At 41.7% G+C, this 18,988-nt stretch overlaps 1 protein-coding gene across 1 annotated transcript in view; it reads left to right on the top strand.

The window, feature by feature from the left end:
* The window catches only part of syt3 (synaptotagmin III), a 53,942-nt gene extending 43,711 nt beyond the window's left edge, over positions 1–10,231 (top strand). The window contains exons 10-13 of the mRNA XM_084744321.1: positions 1,845–2,016; positions 4,267–4,396; positions 5,982–6,075; positions 6,528–10,231. Of these exons, the coding sequence (XP_084600447.1) occupies positions 1,845–2,016; positions 4,267–4,396; positions 5,982–6,071 (392 nt within the window). The 3' untranslated portion in view covers positions 6,072–6,075; positions 6,528–10,231. The remainder of the gene's footprint in view (positions 1–1,844; positions 2,017–4,266; positions 4,397–5,981; positions 6,076–6,527) is intronic.
* Positions 10,232–18,988: the final 8,757 nt, after the last annotated feature.

The following is an 18,988-nucleotide window of genomic DNA, read 5'->3' as shown; positions in this document are numbered from 1 at the left end:
AAAGGATTAACGCACGCACACATCATGCCGCTGCGACCTCCTGCCGGCGGTCTGACTGCAAACTCATTTCAAGGAAAAATATGACAAAACAGCTTTAACACTGTCTCAAAAAAAAACAGCTACGGATGATGTATGTTGCTTTCTTGTGGTGCTTTAGGTTTTATATCTCATTCTGGGTCATAAATTACCATGCAGAATGATAAATGGCATGAAATAAGTTTCTTGGAATAAAATAGAAACTTTTACGCCATTTAGAGCTAAATAAGGGCACAAACTTTTATCTCAACAGCCTCCTCAGTGAGCCAGAATGCACTGCAGCTGCAAAACACAAAACGCTTCATTTTGATTGAGGAATTTTAGCAGAAAGAAAATTTTCAAACCCACTTAATCACTAACTGAAGTAGAGTTAGATGAAGCATGTTTAGGGAAAGTGCCAAGAAGTAAATTACTATAAATCTTTGTCCTGAAGTGCATCGAGCATCACCAGATTGATCATATTTAACTGCGCAAGAGAATCTGAGGGTTGATTTTCCCTTCGAGAAGTGGAGGTAGAGTTTATACATTATGCATATATTACCTGGAGCTCTAAAGTTTGTTTATTACAAACACAACAACCAGTAAGAAGTTGTTGCAATGTGTTTTGTCGCAAGTACAATCAGCTGCAGGTGTAGTCTGCAGAAATGGACAAAAACAGCAATACTTAAGTATATACCCAATACCCAAGAAATCAAGTTAGACAGAAACGAGTCTCTGCAGTCATCTACAGACTCAGTATATTCCTCTACCTCTGTAATTTGGCCGTTACTTGGAATACCTGCTTCATATATTGTTTTTAAAAGGCGAAGTAGCAGATATGTGCTTTCACTTAAGTTTACAGTACAGTTCTGTTTTAATATGTCCCAAATTATCCTCTAATAAAGTCTAATTAAGGGTTTAACAGTAGGAAAAAAATACACTTTAATTTACAGTTTAGTTCTGTTGTAACATGTCCCAAATAAATACACTTTAATAAAGTCTAATAAAGGTCTACAGTACACTTTAGTTTACAGTGCAGTTTTGTTAAAATATGTCCCTAATTACCGTCTAATAGAGTCTAATAAGGGTCAAAGAGTGGAAAATTCTAGAATTTAGTTTTAAGTTCTGTTGTAATCTGGTCCTAATTACCCTCTAATAAAGTCTAATAAGGGTCTAATAAAGGGGTCTAACACTATCTAATAAAGAACACATTATTTCTAGTTTTTGTCTAATTGTACTCAAAGTAAAATAAAGTTCGGTGTGATTGATTATGCTAATATTGAATGAACAAAGGCATTCTGAAAAGGTTTTATTCTTTTGATATCCTTCACTTAAAGACCTGTCGATTGCGGCGGCAGTGGCCTCTCAAATTAAAATGCGATCTCGAATGACGACGACCGCACGCTGTTGTTATTGCCACAGTGATCCCAAGATGATCGCAGCGCCTGCAAGATGCTTATAAAAATGCAGCATAAAAATGGAGGCGTGGGCGTGTGTGTTTTCCCCGGCTGCTGTCACCGAGCTGCACATGTTGAATGGATATCTGAAGCGATTCAACCTGTGCTGCTTTTCTACCTTTGTGTTCTTAATCCAGCTTTGCCAAGGTGACTTGATTTTCATGCCTTTTATGTGTTACAGACGCGGATACCTGTGAGCATAATACCTAACAGCGTTCGCAGGAGTCCCCCCTTATCTTTTTCTCTCTGCTTCCTCCACGTCTTTCTGTCTTTCTTCTTTCCTGCTTCTCATCCCACCTCCCTCTCTTCCTTCCTGTCTTTCTTTTTCTCCCCCTCTCCCCCTCCCTCCCATCTCTCTTGTCTCTCCTTCAGACCCGTATGTGAAGGCCTCTCTGATCTGTGACGGGCGAAGGCTAAAAAAGAGGAAGACCTCCATTAAGAAGAACACTCTGAACCCCACGTACAACGAGGCGCTGGTGTTTGACATTCCCAATGAAAATATAGAAAGTGTATCCATCATCATCGCAGTGATGGACTATGACTGGTGAGCGAAGCTGAGGTGTTATTATTCTGCAGCATGCTCCAGGCGCTTTAAAGGGAGAGTTCACCCCAAAATCAGAAATGCACATTTTTCATCTCACCTGTAGAGGAACATGTCTGCTTCCTCTCCAGAAGCAGAATAGAAAATACAAATTTGTTAAGCCTTTTACAGGCAATAACAACGTGAGTGTTGTAATAAAATGCTTTCCTAAATTCATGTACTTTGTAAGTAATTATTTTCCAGGGCTTAAAATTTATACTGATCAATTGCATTACATCTTTAATATTTTTGTGGGTATGGCCATGAAGTTGGCATTAAATTTCATTCTAAGTGGAATTAAAAAGGTCTTTAAAAAGTCTTCAGTTTTACTTGGAGAACGCTAGAGGTACCCTGTTTATCGAATATAATTGGACTAAATGGCTTGTGGGGCTCAAAGCGCCCAAATAAATAAATAAATAAATAAATAAAATAATGACGTCTGAAAAATTCAACAGCAGTGTATCTTTCTAGAAATCATGATCTGATTATTCAAGATAATCCACGGACCGTGTGGTGAGCAGTTTCTTGTAGGATCTTTCTGCAGTAAAATCTAGCGGAACTACTTTCTTTCTATTAGAGAGAAAATAATCCCTGTGTGGAACAGAGGGACAAGGTCTGTGGATTATCATGAGTAATCAGGTCATGATTTCTGGAGGGAGACACTGGTGTTGAGCTTTTAAAATGTCACTTCTGGGCTGACATCTAGTCCCATCACACTGGAGAGAAGACACATTTCTACAGCCAATATCTCCAAAACTCTACAGCTCACGGCAAAATGATTTAGATACTCAACCTCCCTTTAGTGGTACGCTGAGAAATATCCAAAATATAAAGAAAATTAAATAAATTAATTGTAAAACAGTCCATAGCTGAATAGGGCAGGCCTATGATAATGTGTGACAGAGCACAACACATCAGGAGGAATCACAGTCTGAGTGCTTAAACGCTCACAAAGTGACTGTAGCTCCCTAAAAACATTAGAGTTAACGGATTATCTGTCTACCAGAGAGGAAAAGTTAAACTGTGAATCTCTGTGTCTCTTCTCATTACCTTGTTTTTCTGTGAGAAATGATCCCACCGAACAGCCAGAGGTACTTTAATATGAACCACTATTGATCGCATCACCAGGTGAGATCATCATTTCACCTAACAAAGATCAAAACTAGGACTTTTTATAGTTGAGTTATCTTAAATTTAAGTTCGTCTGGTCAAATTAGCAGCTGTAATGTTGCTGAGTGTCATTTTCCTCACGTCCGTCTCCAGTTTCTGTCTCGTTAAAGACTCGTTTTTTTCCAGTTCAGCAGACAGACAGACAGAGAGACATTTTTCTGATGCATGCTAGCAGATGGAAAGTGACAAGAGGCACCATCACACAATACAAATCGATGGTGAGCCATGGATTGTTTTCCCTTCAGGTGTGGGCGGGGCTTAAATGCTCTCTGTCTCTATTGGTGGTACTTTCTGAGGTGGTGCATGGTGTGAAAAGTGTCAGAATCACTAATCTAGATGGATACGAATCAGTATTTTTGATTTTAGAGGGTGAACTGGTCCTTTAAAAGGAAACCGATGCTCAGTGTGAAGCTTATTGAATGTGTGTTTGCACATGCAGTGTAATGTTTGCTGTTACTTTTGGAGCTGTCGCATTTTGATGTTGGCGTTGCGGCGGCGGTGGTGTCGAACATGACGAGGGCCCCCCTCGTGAGTCAGCCTCCTGGTGGACGCTGCCTGTTTTACATAGACGGGCACCTCATGAATAAGCATGATTTATGCAAATGGTGAAGGAGGAAGTGTAACCCTGCCAGTGTTTGAGTGTCTGCCGCTCGCAGCAACACTTGGCTGGTTGATGTGTTTGTGTATAGATGCACCGCCTCCCTATTATGTAGTCTGCCCTCCATTTGGCATCTCCATAGGTGTGTGCTTTTGTATGTTTGTGCTCGTGCCTGCTCCCCCGCTGACATCAAGCTTTTATACAGGGTTGTGTGTATTTGTGAGCTGCTATTCAATATCCTTCCTCAGCCGCTGTACTCTTTTCCCAGTACTCAAGGTTGATAAATGAGACTCTCTCTGGCTGTTTCTTACAAGCCCTGTCTCCCTCTCTCTCCCTGCTTTATTATATCCTCGCTCTCTCCCTCTCTCCGCCCCCCCTCCTTCCCTCTCTGTCTCTCCTGCTCTCTGTCTCCCGTGTCCTTGCTTCCATCCCTCGCCGCGTGTCAGTATTGGTCATAACGAGGTTATAGGGATGTGTCGTGTGGGCAGTGAAGCCGAAGGTCCGGGGAGGGAGCACTGGGCAGCCATGCTGGCCAATCCACGCAAACCAATAGAGCACTGGCATCAGCTTGTGGAGGTAATGAGCATATGATCATGTGTGTGTTCAAGTGTGTGTGAGCGTGACTGTGACTGTGTGTGTGTGCATCAATGAGTATGATCTCATGCCACATATGTTATATTCAGTCCTTGTGATACTTGATGAGTAGCAGTAGTGGGAGTAGTGATGGTAGTACAGTAGAAAAAGGTACAGTAACATTAAAGTAGAAGCAATAAAAGAATTGTTTAGGTTTTTTACTTGAATCTACTGAGTTTTTAACTGATTATGAAACAGTTTCAGTTTATTACTGATGTCTCTAAGTTAACAAGACCATCTGCAGGAAGATGAGTTATTTCTGTGTGATTATTCTTCATGAAAGAATTCAGACGAAACAAACCTGTGTTTACATTTTCCCAGGCGAAGCCTCTGTGAGGAGAACATGTGCCAGACGGATTTTTATTTAGATCATTTTATTTTTGACATTATATTTTGCAATACCCATTCCCTATAGCGGTGGTGAAAGCATTTAATACATTAAAGCTGCTACAAGGAACTTTAAAATTGTGTTGATTTTCGAAGCTCCAGTGGAAAAAGGTGGTACTGTTTCCTCTGTCATAACCACAAAATATAACAAAAATGTAAATATATTTACTTGACTCTCTATGAGCATTTCACAGGCATATCCACACAATATAGCATCAAATATAAAGACATTTATTTGACTTTTTATGGGCATTTTATGGCTGTTGGTCTTTTATGTGTACTCTATGCATTACTGATGAAAATACAAATAAATTTAATTTAATTTGTCCACTTTTTGTGGGCATTTCATGGACATAACCATGCAATATAACGGCAAATATATGGGCATTTGTCTTTCACTTGTACTCTATGCATGCAAAATTGTGACGCCGTCCCAGAATGCAATGCAATGCAATGCAATGCCCATTCCCTATAGCAGTGGTGAAAGTATTTAATATATTAAAGCTACTATGAAGAAATTTAAAATTGTGTTGATTTTGGAGACTCCTGTGGACAAAAGTGGTACTGCTTCTTCTGCCATAACCACAAAATGTAATGTAAAATATAAATACATTTACTTTCCTCTTTATGGGCATTTGTCTTTCACATGAACTTATTGGCATTATATGGACATAACCACACAATATAATGACATTTTTATGGGAATTTGTTTTTCACATGAACTAAAATTGTGTGAACCTCTGAAGACAAAGTGTTTTCTCCGCCATAACCACACAACATAATGTCAAAAATAAAATTATTCAAAGAAAAATCTCCTCCTGCTTCCTTTCAACCTCTTAACATACCACTCACTTTAACTTTGCCTCAGAAAATGTAAAAACATCATCTGATTATGCGGAGAATCCGTCTCGGCAGCAGGCCTTATGAATAACTGCACAGAAACAGCCAGTCTTCTTGCAGATTGTTTCGTTTTCTTATATAAGACATATAGAGGCATCAGTATTAACCTGAGACTGTTTCATAACCAGTTAAAAAGTCCTCAGAGTAGCTTTAAATTTTAATTTATTTCAACTGAATGTATGAAATGTGGTTCCTTCTGTCATGAAGTATTAATAAAAACAAAATCTCTGTTTCCCTGCAGGAAAAAGCAATTGGTACGTTTGTGTCAAAGAGTGCTACGACGTCCTCCCCTAAGCCGCACATCGTGGTGGACAGTCCTCACTCCGATTAAAACTGTGAGCCTCTTTCTTTAATCGCCATCATTAGCATGCTATCACACACGCTGTAGGGTTGTTTTGTAGGTGACATTAGAAAGCGTGCCATAATTTCACATATACGTTCCTTTATTTCTGCTTGTGAAGAAGACTCCCTGTACTGGAATCTTAAAGAACATCCATGTACTGTGCAGCAGATGCTCTCAAGTCAGATTTGCACAGAAAACTGGTTGAGTCTTTACAAGCATGACCTAACTGTGAGTGTGTGATAAAGAGGAGGCAGTGGAGCTGTCAGAAGTAGGAGCTCTAAGGCAGAAGCATCTGTATAATCTAGATGTTATGGGTTATGTAATGCATCTCCCCCTCCTCCCCCCAAACTTACAGTACTGCATACTGTTTATATATTCTCTCGCCCCCCTAGTGTCTCCCTCCTGCTTAATCTCCCTCTTCTCCCTTATTCCCTCTTTCCTCAGGTCATTATCATCTCTCCAGCTCCAGACTTTCCTTTCTTTCCTCTCATCTGTGAATAATTCTCTCCATCAAAGAAAGAGAGACGTGGAGACACTGCTAGTGTCCGACTGCTAGTGCTGTTTTGCTCCTGCTAATGAATCCTCCACGTCCTGTGCTGTCTTTACCGAACAGGAGGAAAAGAAAAAAAAACAACAGCATCCATCACGAGCTACACTTTGAGCATCAGACTACACATTTACAAACACATGCAGACACTAAATGGTACAGTAGGACCGATATCGGGTGTAAATTTGGGGATCTGGCAAGGGAACGCACACACATAACTCACACATACACACACACAAATACACACAGAGTTTGTAGTATGTGCGTAGTTCATGTGTGCTTCAGATTAGTGTAGTGTTTCATCTAGGAGGAGTGTGATGTGACAAACTTTTCTCTCTTCAAAACAAAAAAAAAAAAGAAAAAAAAGAAAGCCATCCCAGAATGGCCGTTTCGACCAGGACCAAAGGTTCATGCCCTTGTACAGACTATAAAAGAAGAAAATCACTATGTCGATATTTTTCTTTGCAACATTGGTGTACAGTATATGACGTACTGTATGAGAAAAAAAAACAAACATCTCACATAGTACTTAGCAGGACAAAACATCCGAGGTGGATTCTCCCGGCCATTTTGGACGCCTTCTCCTGGCACCGCACCCTCTTGTTTCAGGCTTATTTTCCCCAGAGGAAAGACGACAAAGTGGTCTTTATTGATGTCAGAGGAGTGAAAAATGAGGACAGACTCTTTGGTTTAAGCATGTTAAGCAACCTTTGAAATGTGTCCCTCTTCCTCATGCTTTTTGTCACGGTCCTCATGGTGCTCATCAATTTTTTATTTTTATTTTTATTTTTTTTGCTTTGTTGTTTGTGTGATACATTATACATCAGAGAAAAAAAATCATCAGAAAAGGAGTTTATTCATGCCATTTTTTACAGTCCACCGAGGATGCAATGGTGTGAGCTTCAGAGAGACGCGGACTAGTTGATTGTCCTCTGCTTTCTGGCCAAGACTTTTCCTAAATGTAGGACTACGCAGGCTGAATGAAACCTGCGTTTAGGACGGGACCAGCATCTGTTCGGATTGCACTCGCTGGAGGATGTTTTCCGCAGGGAAGGATATCACCACTCTACTTTATTTTTCTATCATTCCAGGACTCTTTTTCTTTTCTCTTTTCTTTTCTCGAGAAGTCATCGTCCAGCTTCAACTGAGAAAACGGTTATGTTCAAGTCCACGCCATGTCCCTGACAAGACTTTAGAAGGACACACACGTCCGTGTTGCTTTTATTAGTGTGTGTTTCCGTGTTTGTGGGCGTGTTTGTTTTGTATTCGTGCGTGTCTGTGCGTGTGTGTGTGTATGATGCCTGTGTGTCACTGTGACCTTGCGTGTGTGTGTGTGTGTGTGCGTGTGTGTGTGTGTGACACGTTTGTGTGCTCACCGCCTCCTTCCCCGTCTTCGCCCCACCCACCTCCCCTCCAACTCCCCTGAATCCTGGCATCCACAGACTGAAACGCTTCGTCTCGGAGCCAAACGTGTCTTCTGTCCCGTGTCTTTAGGAGGAGCCATTTTCTGTGTGTGTGTGTGTGTGTATGTGTGTGTGAGAATGTGTGTGTACTATATGTGCCTCATTGCACTAGGTGGGGAAACACTGTCTCTCATAGACATTAGTTTGTATTGTCTATGTCGTCTCTGAGATCAGCTGCCAATCATCCGACCCTCCTCTCTTCCTCTCTAACCCTTTGCCTGATGTAAGTAACTGTGTTGATCGTGTACTTCTTTCAGTAATTTGTGTACTGTATGTCCGAGGGAAAAAAAAAAACAGATGGCACAGTGATTGAAAATTAAATTGTTGGGTGTGTTTTGATTAAATTTACTGGAAGGAACACAAAAAAAATGAAGAAATAAAAAAAAAAAAAAAAAAAAACATCCGAGGCTCATTTGTTACGGCCTACAGATCATGACAAATTTAGATCCCCTTAAAGCAAGACAACAGGGAGGAGGTGTTGTGAGAAAACAAGCGCCTGGATTTTCTGCACTTCCTGTGTGTAAGCTGATACAGACTTATAAAGCCATGTCTGTCACCACTACTACGACTACTACTACTACTGTAACCTCAGCAAAACAACAGTACAACACCTCACTACAGCTACTTGTATTGCTATTGTTGCCATTTCTTTTTCATCCTCTCACACACACACGTTTAACGGAGGAGTTTATGTGGGCGTGTGTGTGTGTGTGTGTGTGTGTGTGTGTGTGTGTGTGTGTGTTTTCGGGGAGGGATCTAGTTTCTTTCTCTTTATCTTTGGACCGTGGAAGCGCAGTGAGACCCACCGGTGTGCTTGCTCGGGTATGGTGACACATCCCGCATCACATCTAGCGAGTGTTGCCAGCTGGTGGGTTTATTGATCGGCTTTTATAAGCAGATATGGTATTGATCCATAGCTCCCTCGTTCCCAGCCTCTCTCTGCTTGTGTCTACCGTATCCTACCCTACTCTACCCTTCTTGATCGGGTAACACATCCTGCATCATACCTAGCAAGTATTCTGTGTGGGTCTGTCTGCTCGGGGAGTTATTGATCAGCTCGTATAAGTAGGTGTGGTATTGATCCATTAATCTCGAGGCCCCATAACTACTTCTTTCCCACCCTCTCTGCTTGTATCTACCCTACCCTACCCTGCTTGATTGGTTATGGTAACATCCTGCATCAAACCTAGCAAGTATTCTGTTTGGGTTGTCAGCTGGTAGGGTTATTGATCGGCTTGTATAAGTTGGTATGGTATTGATCCATCGGTCTTGAGATCCCATAGCTACTTCTTCCCAGCCTCTCTTTGCTCGTGTTCACCCTGCGTTACCCTAACCTGCTTGATCGGGTATGGTAACGCATCATACCTAGCAAGTAGTCTGTGTGGGTCTGTCTGCTCAGGGAGTTATTGATCAGCTGGTATAAGTAGATATGGTATTGATCCATCAGTCTTGAGACCCCATAACTCCCTCTCTCTGCTTGCATCTACCCTACCCTACTCTTCCCTCCCCTACCCTGCTTGATCGGGTATGGTAGCACATCCCGCATCATACCTAGCAAGTATTCTGTGTGGGTCTGTCTGCTCGGGGAGTTATTGATCAGCTTGTATAAGTAGATTTGGTAATGATCCATTGGTCTCAAGGCCCCATAACTCCCTCGTTCCCACCCTCTCTCCCTACCCTGTTTGATCGGGTACGGTGACACACCGGTGTGCTTGATCAGGTATGGGGAAGGTGACACATCCCACATCATACCTAGCAAGTATTCTGTGTGGATTGTCAGCTGGAGGGGTTATTGATCAGCTTGTATAAGTAGATATGGTATTGATCCATTGGTCTCAAGGCCCCATAACTCTCTCTTTCCCAGCACTTCCTCTCTGCTCGTGTCTACCCTATTTAGCCCTCGTGTTACTGCCTGGTAATAGATTACAAAACTCATAGTGGAACCAGCCCTTTCCCTTATTCTCTTCCTCCTTTCCTCCGTTCACCCGGTTCTTTCTGTTTCTGTCTGTCTGATTACTGTCTGATTACTCATTCTCTCCTCCAGCAGCCCTTACCTTTCCTCCCGCGCTCCACTCACCCACCACCACCACCACCACCACCACCTCCCCCTCACCTATCCATTTCTCGCTGTTTTTTTTCTTCCCGCTCCCTCTGCTATCTTGCGTCCCTCCATCTTGCCCTCTTTCTTTCTGCGTACGACACCCCCTCCTCCCCTCCTATCCTCTCTATTCTCTCCCCCTCTCTCTCTCTCTCTCTCTCTCGCTGTCTTCTCGTGTTAGTGCAGTTCTGAATGGTCATGGGGAAACATGTTTGCATGCTTATATTAACATGAATGATGTCAACTTGATGCAATGAAAAATTATATAAGAGATGCTTTAAGCAAAATCTGACAATGAACTTGATACTAATACTACTAATGACGACTAAATGGAGACCTAGCAATTGTTTATCTCTGTGGTCAAAAACAACGATGATGAAATAACATTGTTTATGCTGTATTTATCTTTCTCGAATTGGTATTCTTTTTGATTTATTGTTTTTTTTATATATAATTTATTCAAGAGGTTTACTTTTTTATTGGTTAATGCTGAGATTTTGAGTGAGGGGTTCAGTCAGGGCGATTGTTTCAGTCAGGACAGCTGTACCAGGTCGCAGGATTTCGGTGAATGTGTAAGTAACAGTGTGGCTGAAGCAATGATAATGGAAATAAAGGATATGTATCATCCAGCTTCGTGTCTCTGACTTCTTTTAATCCGCCGGGCTGGGAGGCAGAAGAGGTGGTGAAGCTGCTGTCACACATGCCAGGCAGTGTGCTATATATAAAATGCAAGACTCTGGGCATTTCAGATGCACACGGTCTATATTTGACTCAGGCGTGGAAGGTAAGACAGTCTACCTGGACAGACGCAGCCTGAACTTTTTTTTTTTCTTCGCCAACCTCTCTGACTTTCTGCTGTGCATTAAGTCGTGTGTAATTATTCAGCCACTTTGTCATGAATTCTTTATTGTGGCCGCGTTTTGCCTAAATGCAAAATGGAGCAAGGCTGCCTGGCCTGTGTGCTTCACTCCATCTGGCCTCCCTACTTCTGTTTTGCCCTCCTTTATTTTTAAAACACTCATATTATTTGTCATGTGGTTATTATGTCTCTCTGAAGCAAAGATGCACACCAGTAGCAATCAGCAACTCCGGCGCTTCAGCAGAAAGCAGAGCAGAGAGGAGGAAGACCGAGCTCGGATGTGCAGGGGGATGACAGAGAAGGAGGAGTAGGAGAGGATTAAACAAATGAAGGAGGATGAAGAGCCGGTGTGAGGAGGAAGAAGAGGAGGAGGAGGACACAAATGGGAAAAACCTGGAGGAGAAGAGAGGGGATAGCTGCACGCAGGATGTGTGTGGAAGTGGGAACAGGAGGTGGAGGAGGATAGCTCTGTATATAGACACACTCATCGTGGGGCACCTGCAGCACACTGACGGTGTTAACAGTTCAAGAAGAGCGAAACACACACACGCACACACACACACACACTACTATCACACACACCACTATCACACACATGCACACACACACGTGACAACGCACCAGTTAGCGCAGCTTTAATGCTGTAGACTGTTGAGAGAGAAAAGTGGGAGGAGGGGTTGGGGAGGTTGGGGGGGGGGGACTGCTGTCTCCATGGCAACGTTCCCACCGTGCAAAAAAAAAAAAAAAAATCATTTAGTCGGAAAGACATTTCACTCAGTTCAGTGAGCTGAAAGAGGCAGAGAGGGAGGGGGGAGCAAGTTAGAGACTGGGGGAGGTGTGTGTGCAATATAGAGCTGTTTGTATCACACTGGAGGGATTTATCCAAAGTAAGCTGACAGCAGGGCATTAGCTCTTATTGCTAATATGTCTGATTATTATACATAATGATAATGAAAACCCTTGCATCATTAAAGATGAGTGCAATAGCTTTGGGTGATACTTTGGCGTTACTATTTTCTTGACAGGACTGTTGCATGTGTCTGAACATTGATGTAACCTGTTTACCTGCACCACCTGCACGCCCAGAACCTTCCGTGACTGGAAGCCCAAACTTTTCATTTCGAAAGCGCTGCGCAAAAAGGAACTCCGACCTTTTTATAAGACCACTTATTATGCCGCGTACACAGTTTTTAACATTTTATTCCAACACTATAAATAATACCCCAAACCTTTCAAAATAATGAATTCAATGAATGCATGCAAGTGGAAACCTCAACCAGGAGGAGTATTAAAGTAGCTTGCCTCTGCAGGGGGAGAGTGTATTAATGCAGGAGCCGGGCCCCGGGATCTGACCTTCTCTACAAACTGCTTTCATGGAGGAACTTAAAGATATTCACCTAACAAACAGAAACTTCTGTGAAACATCCTCTGACATTTTATCTCTGCTGTCATGGCTTCAGGTGAAGAGATGAATTCATGAATGTGAGTTTCTTTGCAAAATAAATAAAATATTTGCTGTTTAATGCCATTTAAAGGGATAGCTTGGATTTTTTTTTAAGTAGGACTGTATGAGGGACTTAGGATAGTCAGCAAAATGTATTTTAGCCTCCTAAAAAAATCAATTTAAGTGTATGCTGTATTTGGAATATTTTCACCACTTTACCTTGTTCTCAGACAAACTTTTCCAACAGGAACCACCATTTCAGACCAAATATCTCTCCAAAACCACCAGACTCCACCAGCAAAAACAACAACTGTAAAGAAGTAAAGTCCCAACTGAGTCTGGTGGCTTCAAAGACAGTGATATTTATCTTATATAATATGAAAGACCAAAAGTGTCACAGAAATACTAATAAAACATTTAATTAAGTCAGACTAATTGTACCATTAACATAGGCGTTAATATATTTGTTTACAAATTGATTTATTAATCTTTAAGTAAATAATCAAAATAACTAAGCAATTAATTTTGATGATGTTTGATTTGATGATGAAAACAGGAGTTGCTGTTGCTTTTCTGATTTGTTTATTGGAGAAAATACAGGCAGAACACAACTGTTCTGTATTCAACTTTTTTCAACAATAGGCCGCTGATTAAACAATAGATTCAAGGAACAAAGTAGGACAAAAAAGAAAAAGAAAAGTATTGCTCAAAAAAGAAAAGTACAACACAAAAAGACATGCACCCCCCCAACCCATGTGACTGATTTGCTTCTTTGCACTTTCTTCTTATTTTCTTTCTTTCTTTGTCTAACACTGCTGAGAATCTTCTTTGTGAGTTTTCTTTATTGAACTGCTGTTTAATCACTTAGTTTCAAACAACTCCTGTGTTCTGTGAGGTCAAATTGATCCATTTTGCTAAAGGAGTCTGGTGACTTTTGAGAGTCTATGCTTACATAACGGCATTTCCCATCAGAAAAGTCTGACTGACAGCAACATAAAGTGGTGAAAATATTCTAAGTAGAACATACACTTGAACTGATATTGATTCTTTTCAAGTGGCTAAAATATGTGTTGCTTCTGAGCCTGACCCCAGCAGTACATCACTTATCTTCCTACACCGGTACTCATGTTGCTTCTCCAAACTGGTCGTATGGCGACCGTCATCCACTGAAGGTAATACACTGACTATAGATAAGTATCTCATACGATTCTATTTAAAAAGATCAAGCTGGCAAAGAATATAATTTGCACAATTTACTTTTATGCAGCGTTATGTAAGTAAGGCATCATTAGAGTAATGTCCCAGAATGCATATGATTTTGTTATCCGTGCACTGAAGGTGTCTCATCGCTAAATGTCATGTGTATGAGCTACATTCATATATCTGCTTCCAACAGTGGCACTCTAGCCTGTTAACTTTAATGGCAGCAGCTAAGAAAAATGTCTAAGAAAAGAAAAGTTGATGCAGAGAAAAGACAATCTCATAAAAGACAGAAAAGCAAAAACATGTCTGTACTTAATCGAGACATGCTGGTATGTCTTCTTCATCTTATACTGCTTAGTATATTTAATTATTTAAGAATAAATAGCAATATGGAGTATTGACTGGTAATATGCCTTTTTCTTATTCTCCTTCTCCTTATAGTTGTAGGCTACACTTCTGCTTTCTCATTATTAAGTTATTACTAAAGCCAATAATAATCAAATGCAAAGGCATGTATGTGATATGATAACAAGTAGATATATTTATATAATGCTGATGTGGCTTATGATGCAACTGAGTTTGACATCCCTGCTTTAAGGAATCCATATTTGAGCTCCCTTTAATAACTCGCTGCTTCGCTGCACAGCGCCGGTGTCAGACCGGATAGACGAGGCCCTGGAGCCCGGCTGGTGAGGGTCCCATCACAGCATCCCAAATACTCTGGGTAGTTCTGGTAACCCATTTGTGTGGTTGTCAGTGTATCAGCATGCTGGCTGTGATTACCTGTTGTGAGCAGACCATCTGGCCCCCAGCATCCCAGCTGGGTACCGCGGTCAGGAGACGGATTGTCTTTACCACACCACCTGGACCTCGCAGACACAGAGCGCCGAGGCACCGACCGCATTTCTCATTCATATTTTATTATGTCATTCTCTGACCAAACAAAAAAAAAAAAAAAAAACAAAATGAAAAAAAAGGGAAGAGAAAACATGGTCTGCTTTTCCGAAGGCACGCCCAGAGAGCAGGCTTTCTCTGTAATTGCTTGGCAACTGCTGGCTCTGTGTGTGTTGAAGTTCAAAGCAGCGAGACACACAGTATATCCCTCTGAGCAGCAGAAAGCATCAGAGTTGCAAAGTAAAAGGGTGCCTACGCATGCACATTCACACACACTCACACACACACACACACACACGATCCAGTCTGTCAGTTTAATTTGACCACGTAGCCCAGCCAGAATAAAAAGCTGTGTGTGTGGAAGGGTTTTAATGTTCGCATCTAAGGGGTAGCCTTGGGCATAAACCCTCCCTCAGATGAACTTTTCTTAGGTCGCCGGATGTGGCCCTGCTTACTGACGCCCCAAATGGAAAAGCTGCTCGAGCCCACAGCTTGTTGCCCTCCCTAGAATTTGGGTTAAATTGATATGGAGCATTGTTTCTGTGGGAGGTTTTGAGTTTGATGAGCTCTGAAACCCTTCACTGAACGCTGTGCTGAGCTGACTGGCTGGCAGTGCCACAGGGGACTGGATGCTAATGCTGGAGCCACACACACACACACACACACACACAACGCGCCGATGTGTTACAACTACAGGTTAGCCGCTGGTGTATTGTGCTGATCTGACAGCAGGTTAGCGTGCTGATGGCTGCTGTAGTGATTATGCTCTTGTTTTCAGCGCTGAGGTTTCGGAGGGGATGGTTGGATTAAATGGAAAAACATGAAAACAAGTTGAACATAACAACCAGGTTCAGAGTTTCAAGTATGAAATCACAAACCTTTTATGTTCATTTAAAGATCATTAAAAGAATGGTTAGCAGATATATTTTCTAAGGAAAGAAATTACGATGCATCACAGCTATGGTCCCCTGAGTTCTTTGTTTAAATAGTCAATATATACTTGACTGTATAGATGCACCGTCTCAAGGGTTTCTGGTGCTCAGTGAAGAAAAGGCCCTTTAAATTACCATCTGCAACCTCGTCTCTGTCTGATAAAGACCAGGCATCTACTGTACTTACTGTAGATATTTGCTGACATCTCCTGGAGATCTGGCTCAACAGCACTCGGGAGTCTTCAGCATTGTTGCAGAGGCCTCACCTCAGACGAGGCTCGGAAAAAGGCCCCACTTTAGTTTATTTAGTTTTGTTCGATTATTTTTTCAATTTCGATTTTTTTTCATTCTCTCTTTTTTTAATTTGGTTTGGTGTTTGTCATTTTTTATGCTTTACATTAATTGATCTATGCCTGTTTTGATTTCCATTCTGTGTGTTTTAAATTGAAGCACTTGTTCGGTGCATGTAATTTCATTTTTGTATGCTTGATAGCTCAGTATTGCTCAATATTGCAGTCAGATTACACCAAATACATGAACATTTCTGTCCAAAGGCACTGACTCTTGGAAAAACAGTGAAATTCCCAAATATGTAACCAGATCACACACATTTAAGCTCTTATGTGATCCCCTTTAGATAACTAATGTAATAATTTTTAACTTCCCCTCTGTGGAGCGTCTCATTTGACAGCCTCTGCCTCTGAGCTTCATCTGTATACCACAATGCACCAGTACACCTTGATAATTTAAAGCACAAATAGCTGTTTGTCTAGAACAGTGGCTCTGAACCTGAGGGGCTGGGGCTCCCGAGAGGGTTGGTGATATTTTTTGGTTGTGGCCAGATGGTCGTGGAGACAAAAATAAAATAAAATATTGTGGCAGGCAGCACTGAATGAGAGTCTGGAAGCAGCTCTCAGTGACAGCAGCCCCATAAAGACATTCAACATGAGAGACGAGCACTCCAAAATATGTAAAATACAGCTGAGGCACGTTCGATCTGAAAATGTTCTGCACTGTTTTGTTACAGCTTCTGGACTGAATGACATGTTTCCTCAGAACAGTGCGCAGCGGTGTGCGACTGGCTTTCAGGTACATATTCTCTCCTTTGATGGGCGTGTCAGAGGTGATACCCAATCAGCAGTGGCATATATAAAAACACAGCTGTATCAAAAAGGCGTTGCAGCGCAGCACACTTGCGTACAGAGCAGGGTGTTCAACACGCCTCCCTTTCTGCAGGGGCGTGTCCAGATGACATGGGGTGGCCCAGGTGAGGTGTGAAGTACATTCATCCTCCACGCTCCACTATGAAAAACAGTTTTATTTTTATGATTTATTATTTACATACATTACCCAGTAAAAAGCTAAAGCACAGTACATACAAAACAAAACAATGCACATTTAAAAATACTCATTAAAGAGCTGGTTGAAACTACAGTCCTGCCTCTCACTGGACGGATAACCAATCATACTTGCAGGATAATGGGGTGGCCAATCAGATGTCGGGGTGGCCAGTGCCCCCCTCTCTAGAAACACCCCTGGCTTTCTGTTTAAATAAATGTTTCACTATGCTTTGTTGAGACTGAACGTGACCCTGGCAGCAAACTCACTCATGGGCAAAACTGTAAACCAGCACAAAAATGACACTTAGCAACATAAACCATCATGTTCTGAACAAACACTGATAAAAAATAACATTTGCATTTTGCAACATAAAATAGAAACTATTATAAACTACTCAGTCACAGCATGATGGGTAATGAGGGCTGTATTTATACATTACACTGCCTGCTCCAGTGACATTAATTGTCTTAGAATAGATTATAGAATCTTTTATTTAGTGTAGCTGTGAGCTTCGAAGCATGTTTGAGTTTCTCAGGCAGACAGGGGCGAGCGGGTCGTGATCACCAGCCTAATTATTCTGAGGGTCGTGACTGAAAAAGGTTAAGAACCACTGATCTAGAAAGAGCTGAACTTTGAACGTTACATGTTTCAGACTTAACCTCGCTTGCTCTGTGTTCACTACAAGAAACGTGCTGAAGGTCAATATTGAGTAAAGGAAGGAGCGAAGTCTTCTGGCAGCAACAATTGTGCTGCTGTTCACGTAGAGTCAGGAACATGTTTAGATTTATGATTAAAATCTCTCCTCGGCGCGCTGAGCGTCAGACCAGCGCTGGCTCCACACTTCAATCAAACATGTCTGATTTTTAGAAGACAAATCTGAACATGATCTTGAGCTGACTCTGTGATTCACTCCTTTAACTCTCAGGAAGTCTGAAGGAAGTGGAGACTGTCTCTGTCTTGGCCCCTGTCTTGGCTCTCTCTCCCTCAGGATGGCCATTAGATGGATTTGTGGCAGATATGAGCACAGATGACCTGTCTCATGACTAACGCCACTGGCGGAGCACTTGCAAAGCGTGAGGTGAGGAAGTTCAAGCCGAGATAATATTCAGCGATGACCTCATGCCTCCAAGCTTCACTTACTCTCAGTGTAAACATCTATTAAGTGCATCTGCAACTAGATATTTTCTCCTTTAAAAAAGTCCACCCATGGATGGACGCAGCCCTGGAGTCGGGCCTCCGTTCATTTCTGTGAAAGCTGCTTAGTGGTGCAAAGTTAGTTTACAATAATTTCAGGATAGAAAATCCTTCTGATGTAAAGGGATAGTTTGGTTTTCTAATGTGTAGGAATAGTGGTTGAGAAAATGTAGCACCAAAATAAAGGCCTTTCTGACAGAAATGTAAAGTGGTGAGAAAAATCTAAATATATATACTTCAACAGATGGTGGATAATTTTAGGTAATGCACCGACTATGGATGTACAACCCCAAAATGCAAATTTATGCTTAGGCTGGAGACCTCATTTACCTGTTGGGTCACAGACTAAAGAAAGAAGCTTGATTTTACTCAAAACGAGAAACTGTATTCAGACCAAATCAGGGGTTGCAGTGATTGGCACAGGGTTGTGCAGCTGTGTTGAGGCTTAGAGGGGGCTTATTTGTGCTTTGAACATAACTTTTGTGAAACAATAAGAAAATAACATTTTATTTCTCTGCTTCGTCTGCTTTCCTGCTTTCTTGCTACCACCTGTCTTCCCATTCAGTCTCTTCGACCACTTCTGCTCTCTCTCTCAAAGAAAATGCGTCTTGGTGTCGCTACGCAGCATAAACTGCAGCCAGACCGAGACGAAGTTGGGTACATGAAGTGAACCAAGCAAGGACACAACTGGCAGAGAACCATCGTTTGGTCCATGAACAGATATTTCAGGCTGGCAGGCAGGTCCAACCTGTCACTGCTGGGTGGTTATCAAAGATGCTTGCAAAGCAACACAGTGTATAAAATAAGAACAGCTCAAAATGTTTAACAGGTCAGATGACCGTGTTTAACTATTTATGTTCGATTGTTACAGCTACAACTGAAAATTACAACAGAAGTAAATCATTTCAAATTCAAACTGACTGCTAGTTT

This window comes from Lutjanus erythropterus, chromosome 19 (genome assembly GCF_056507025.1).
Source record: "Lutjanus erythropterus isolate fLutEry1 chromosome 19, fLutEry1.hap2, whole genome shotgun sequence".
In the NCBI taxonomy this organism is placed as follows: Eukaryota; Metazoa; Chordata; class Actinopteri; order Lutjaniformes; family Lutjanidae; genus Lutjanus; species Lutjanus erythropterus.
Note: the sequence above shows the minus strand (reverse complement) of the source record. Positions and strands in the feature narration are given on the sequence as shown.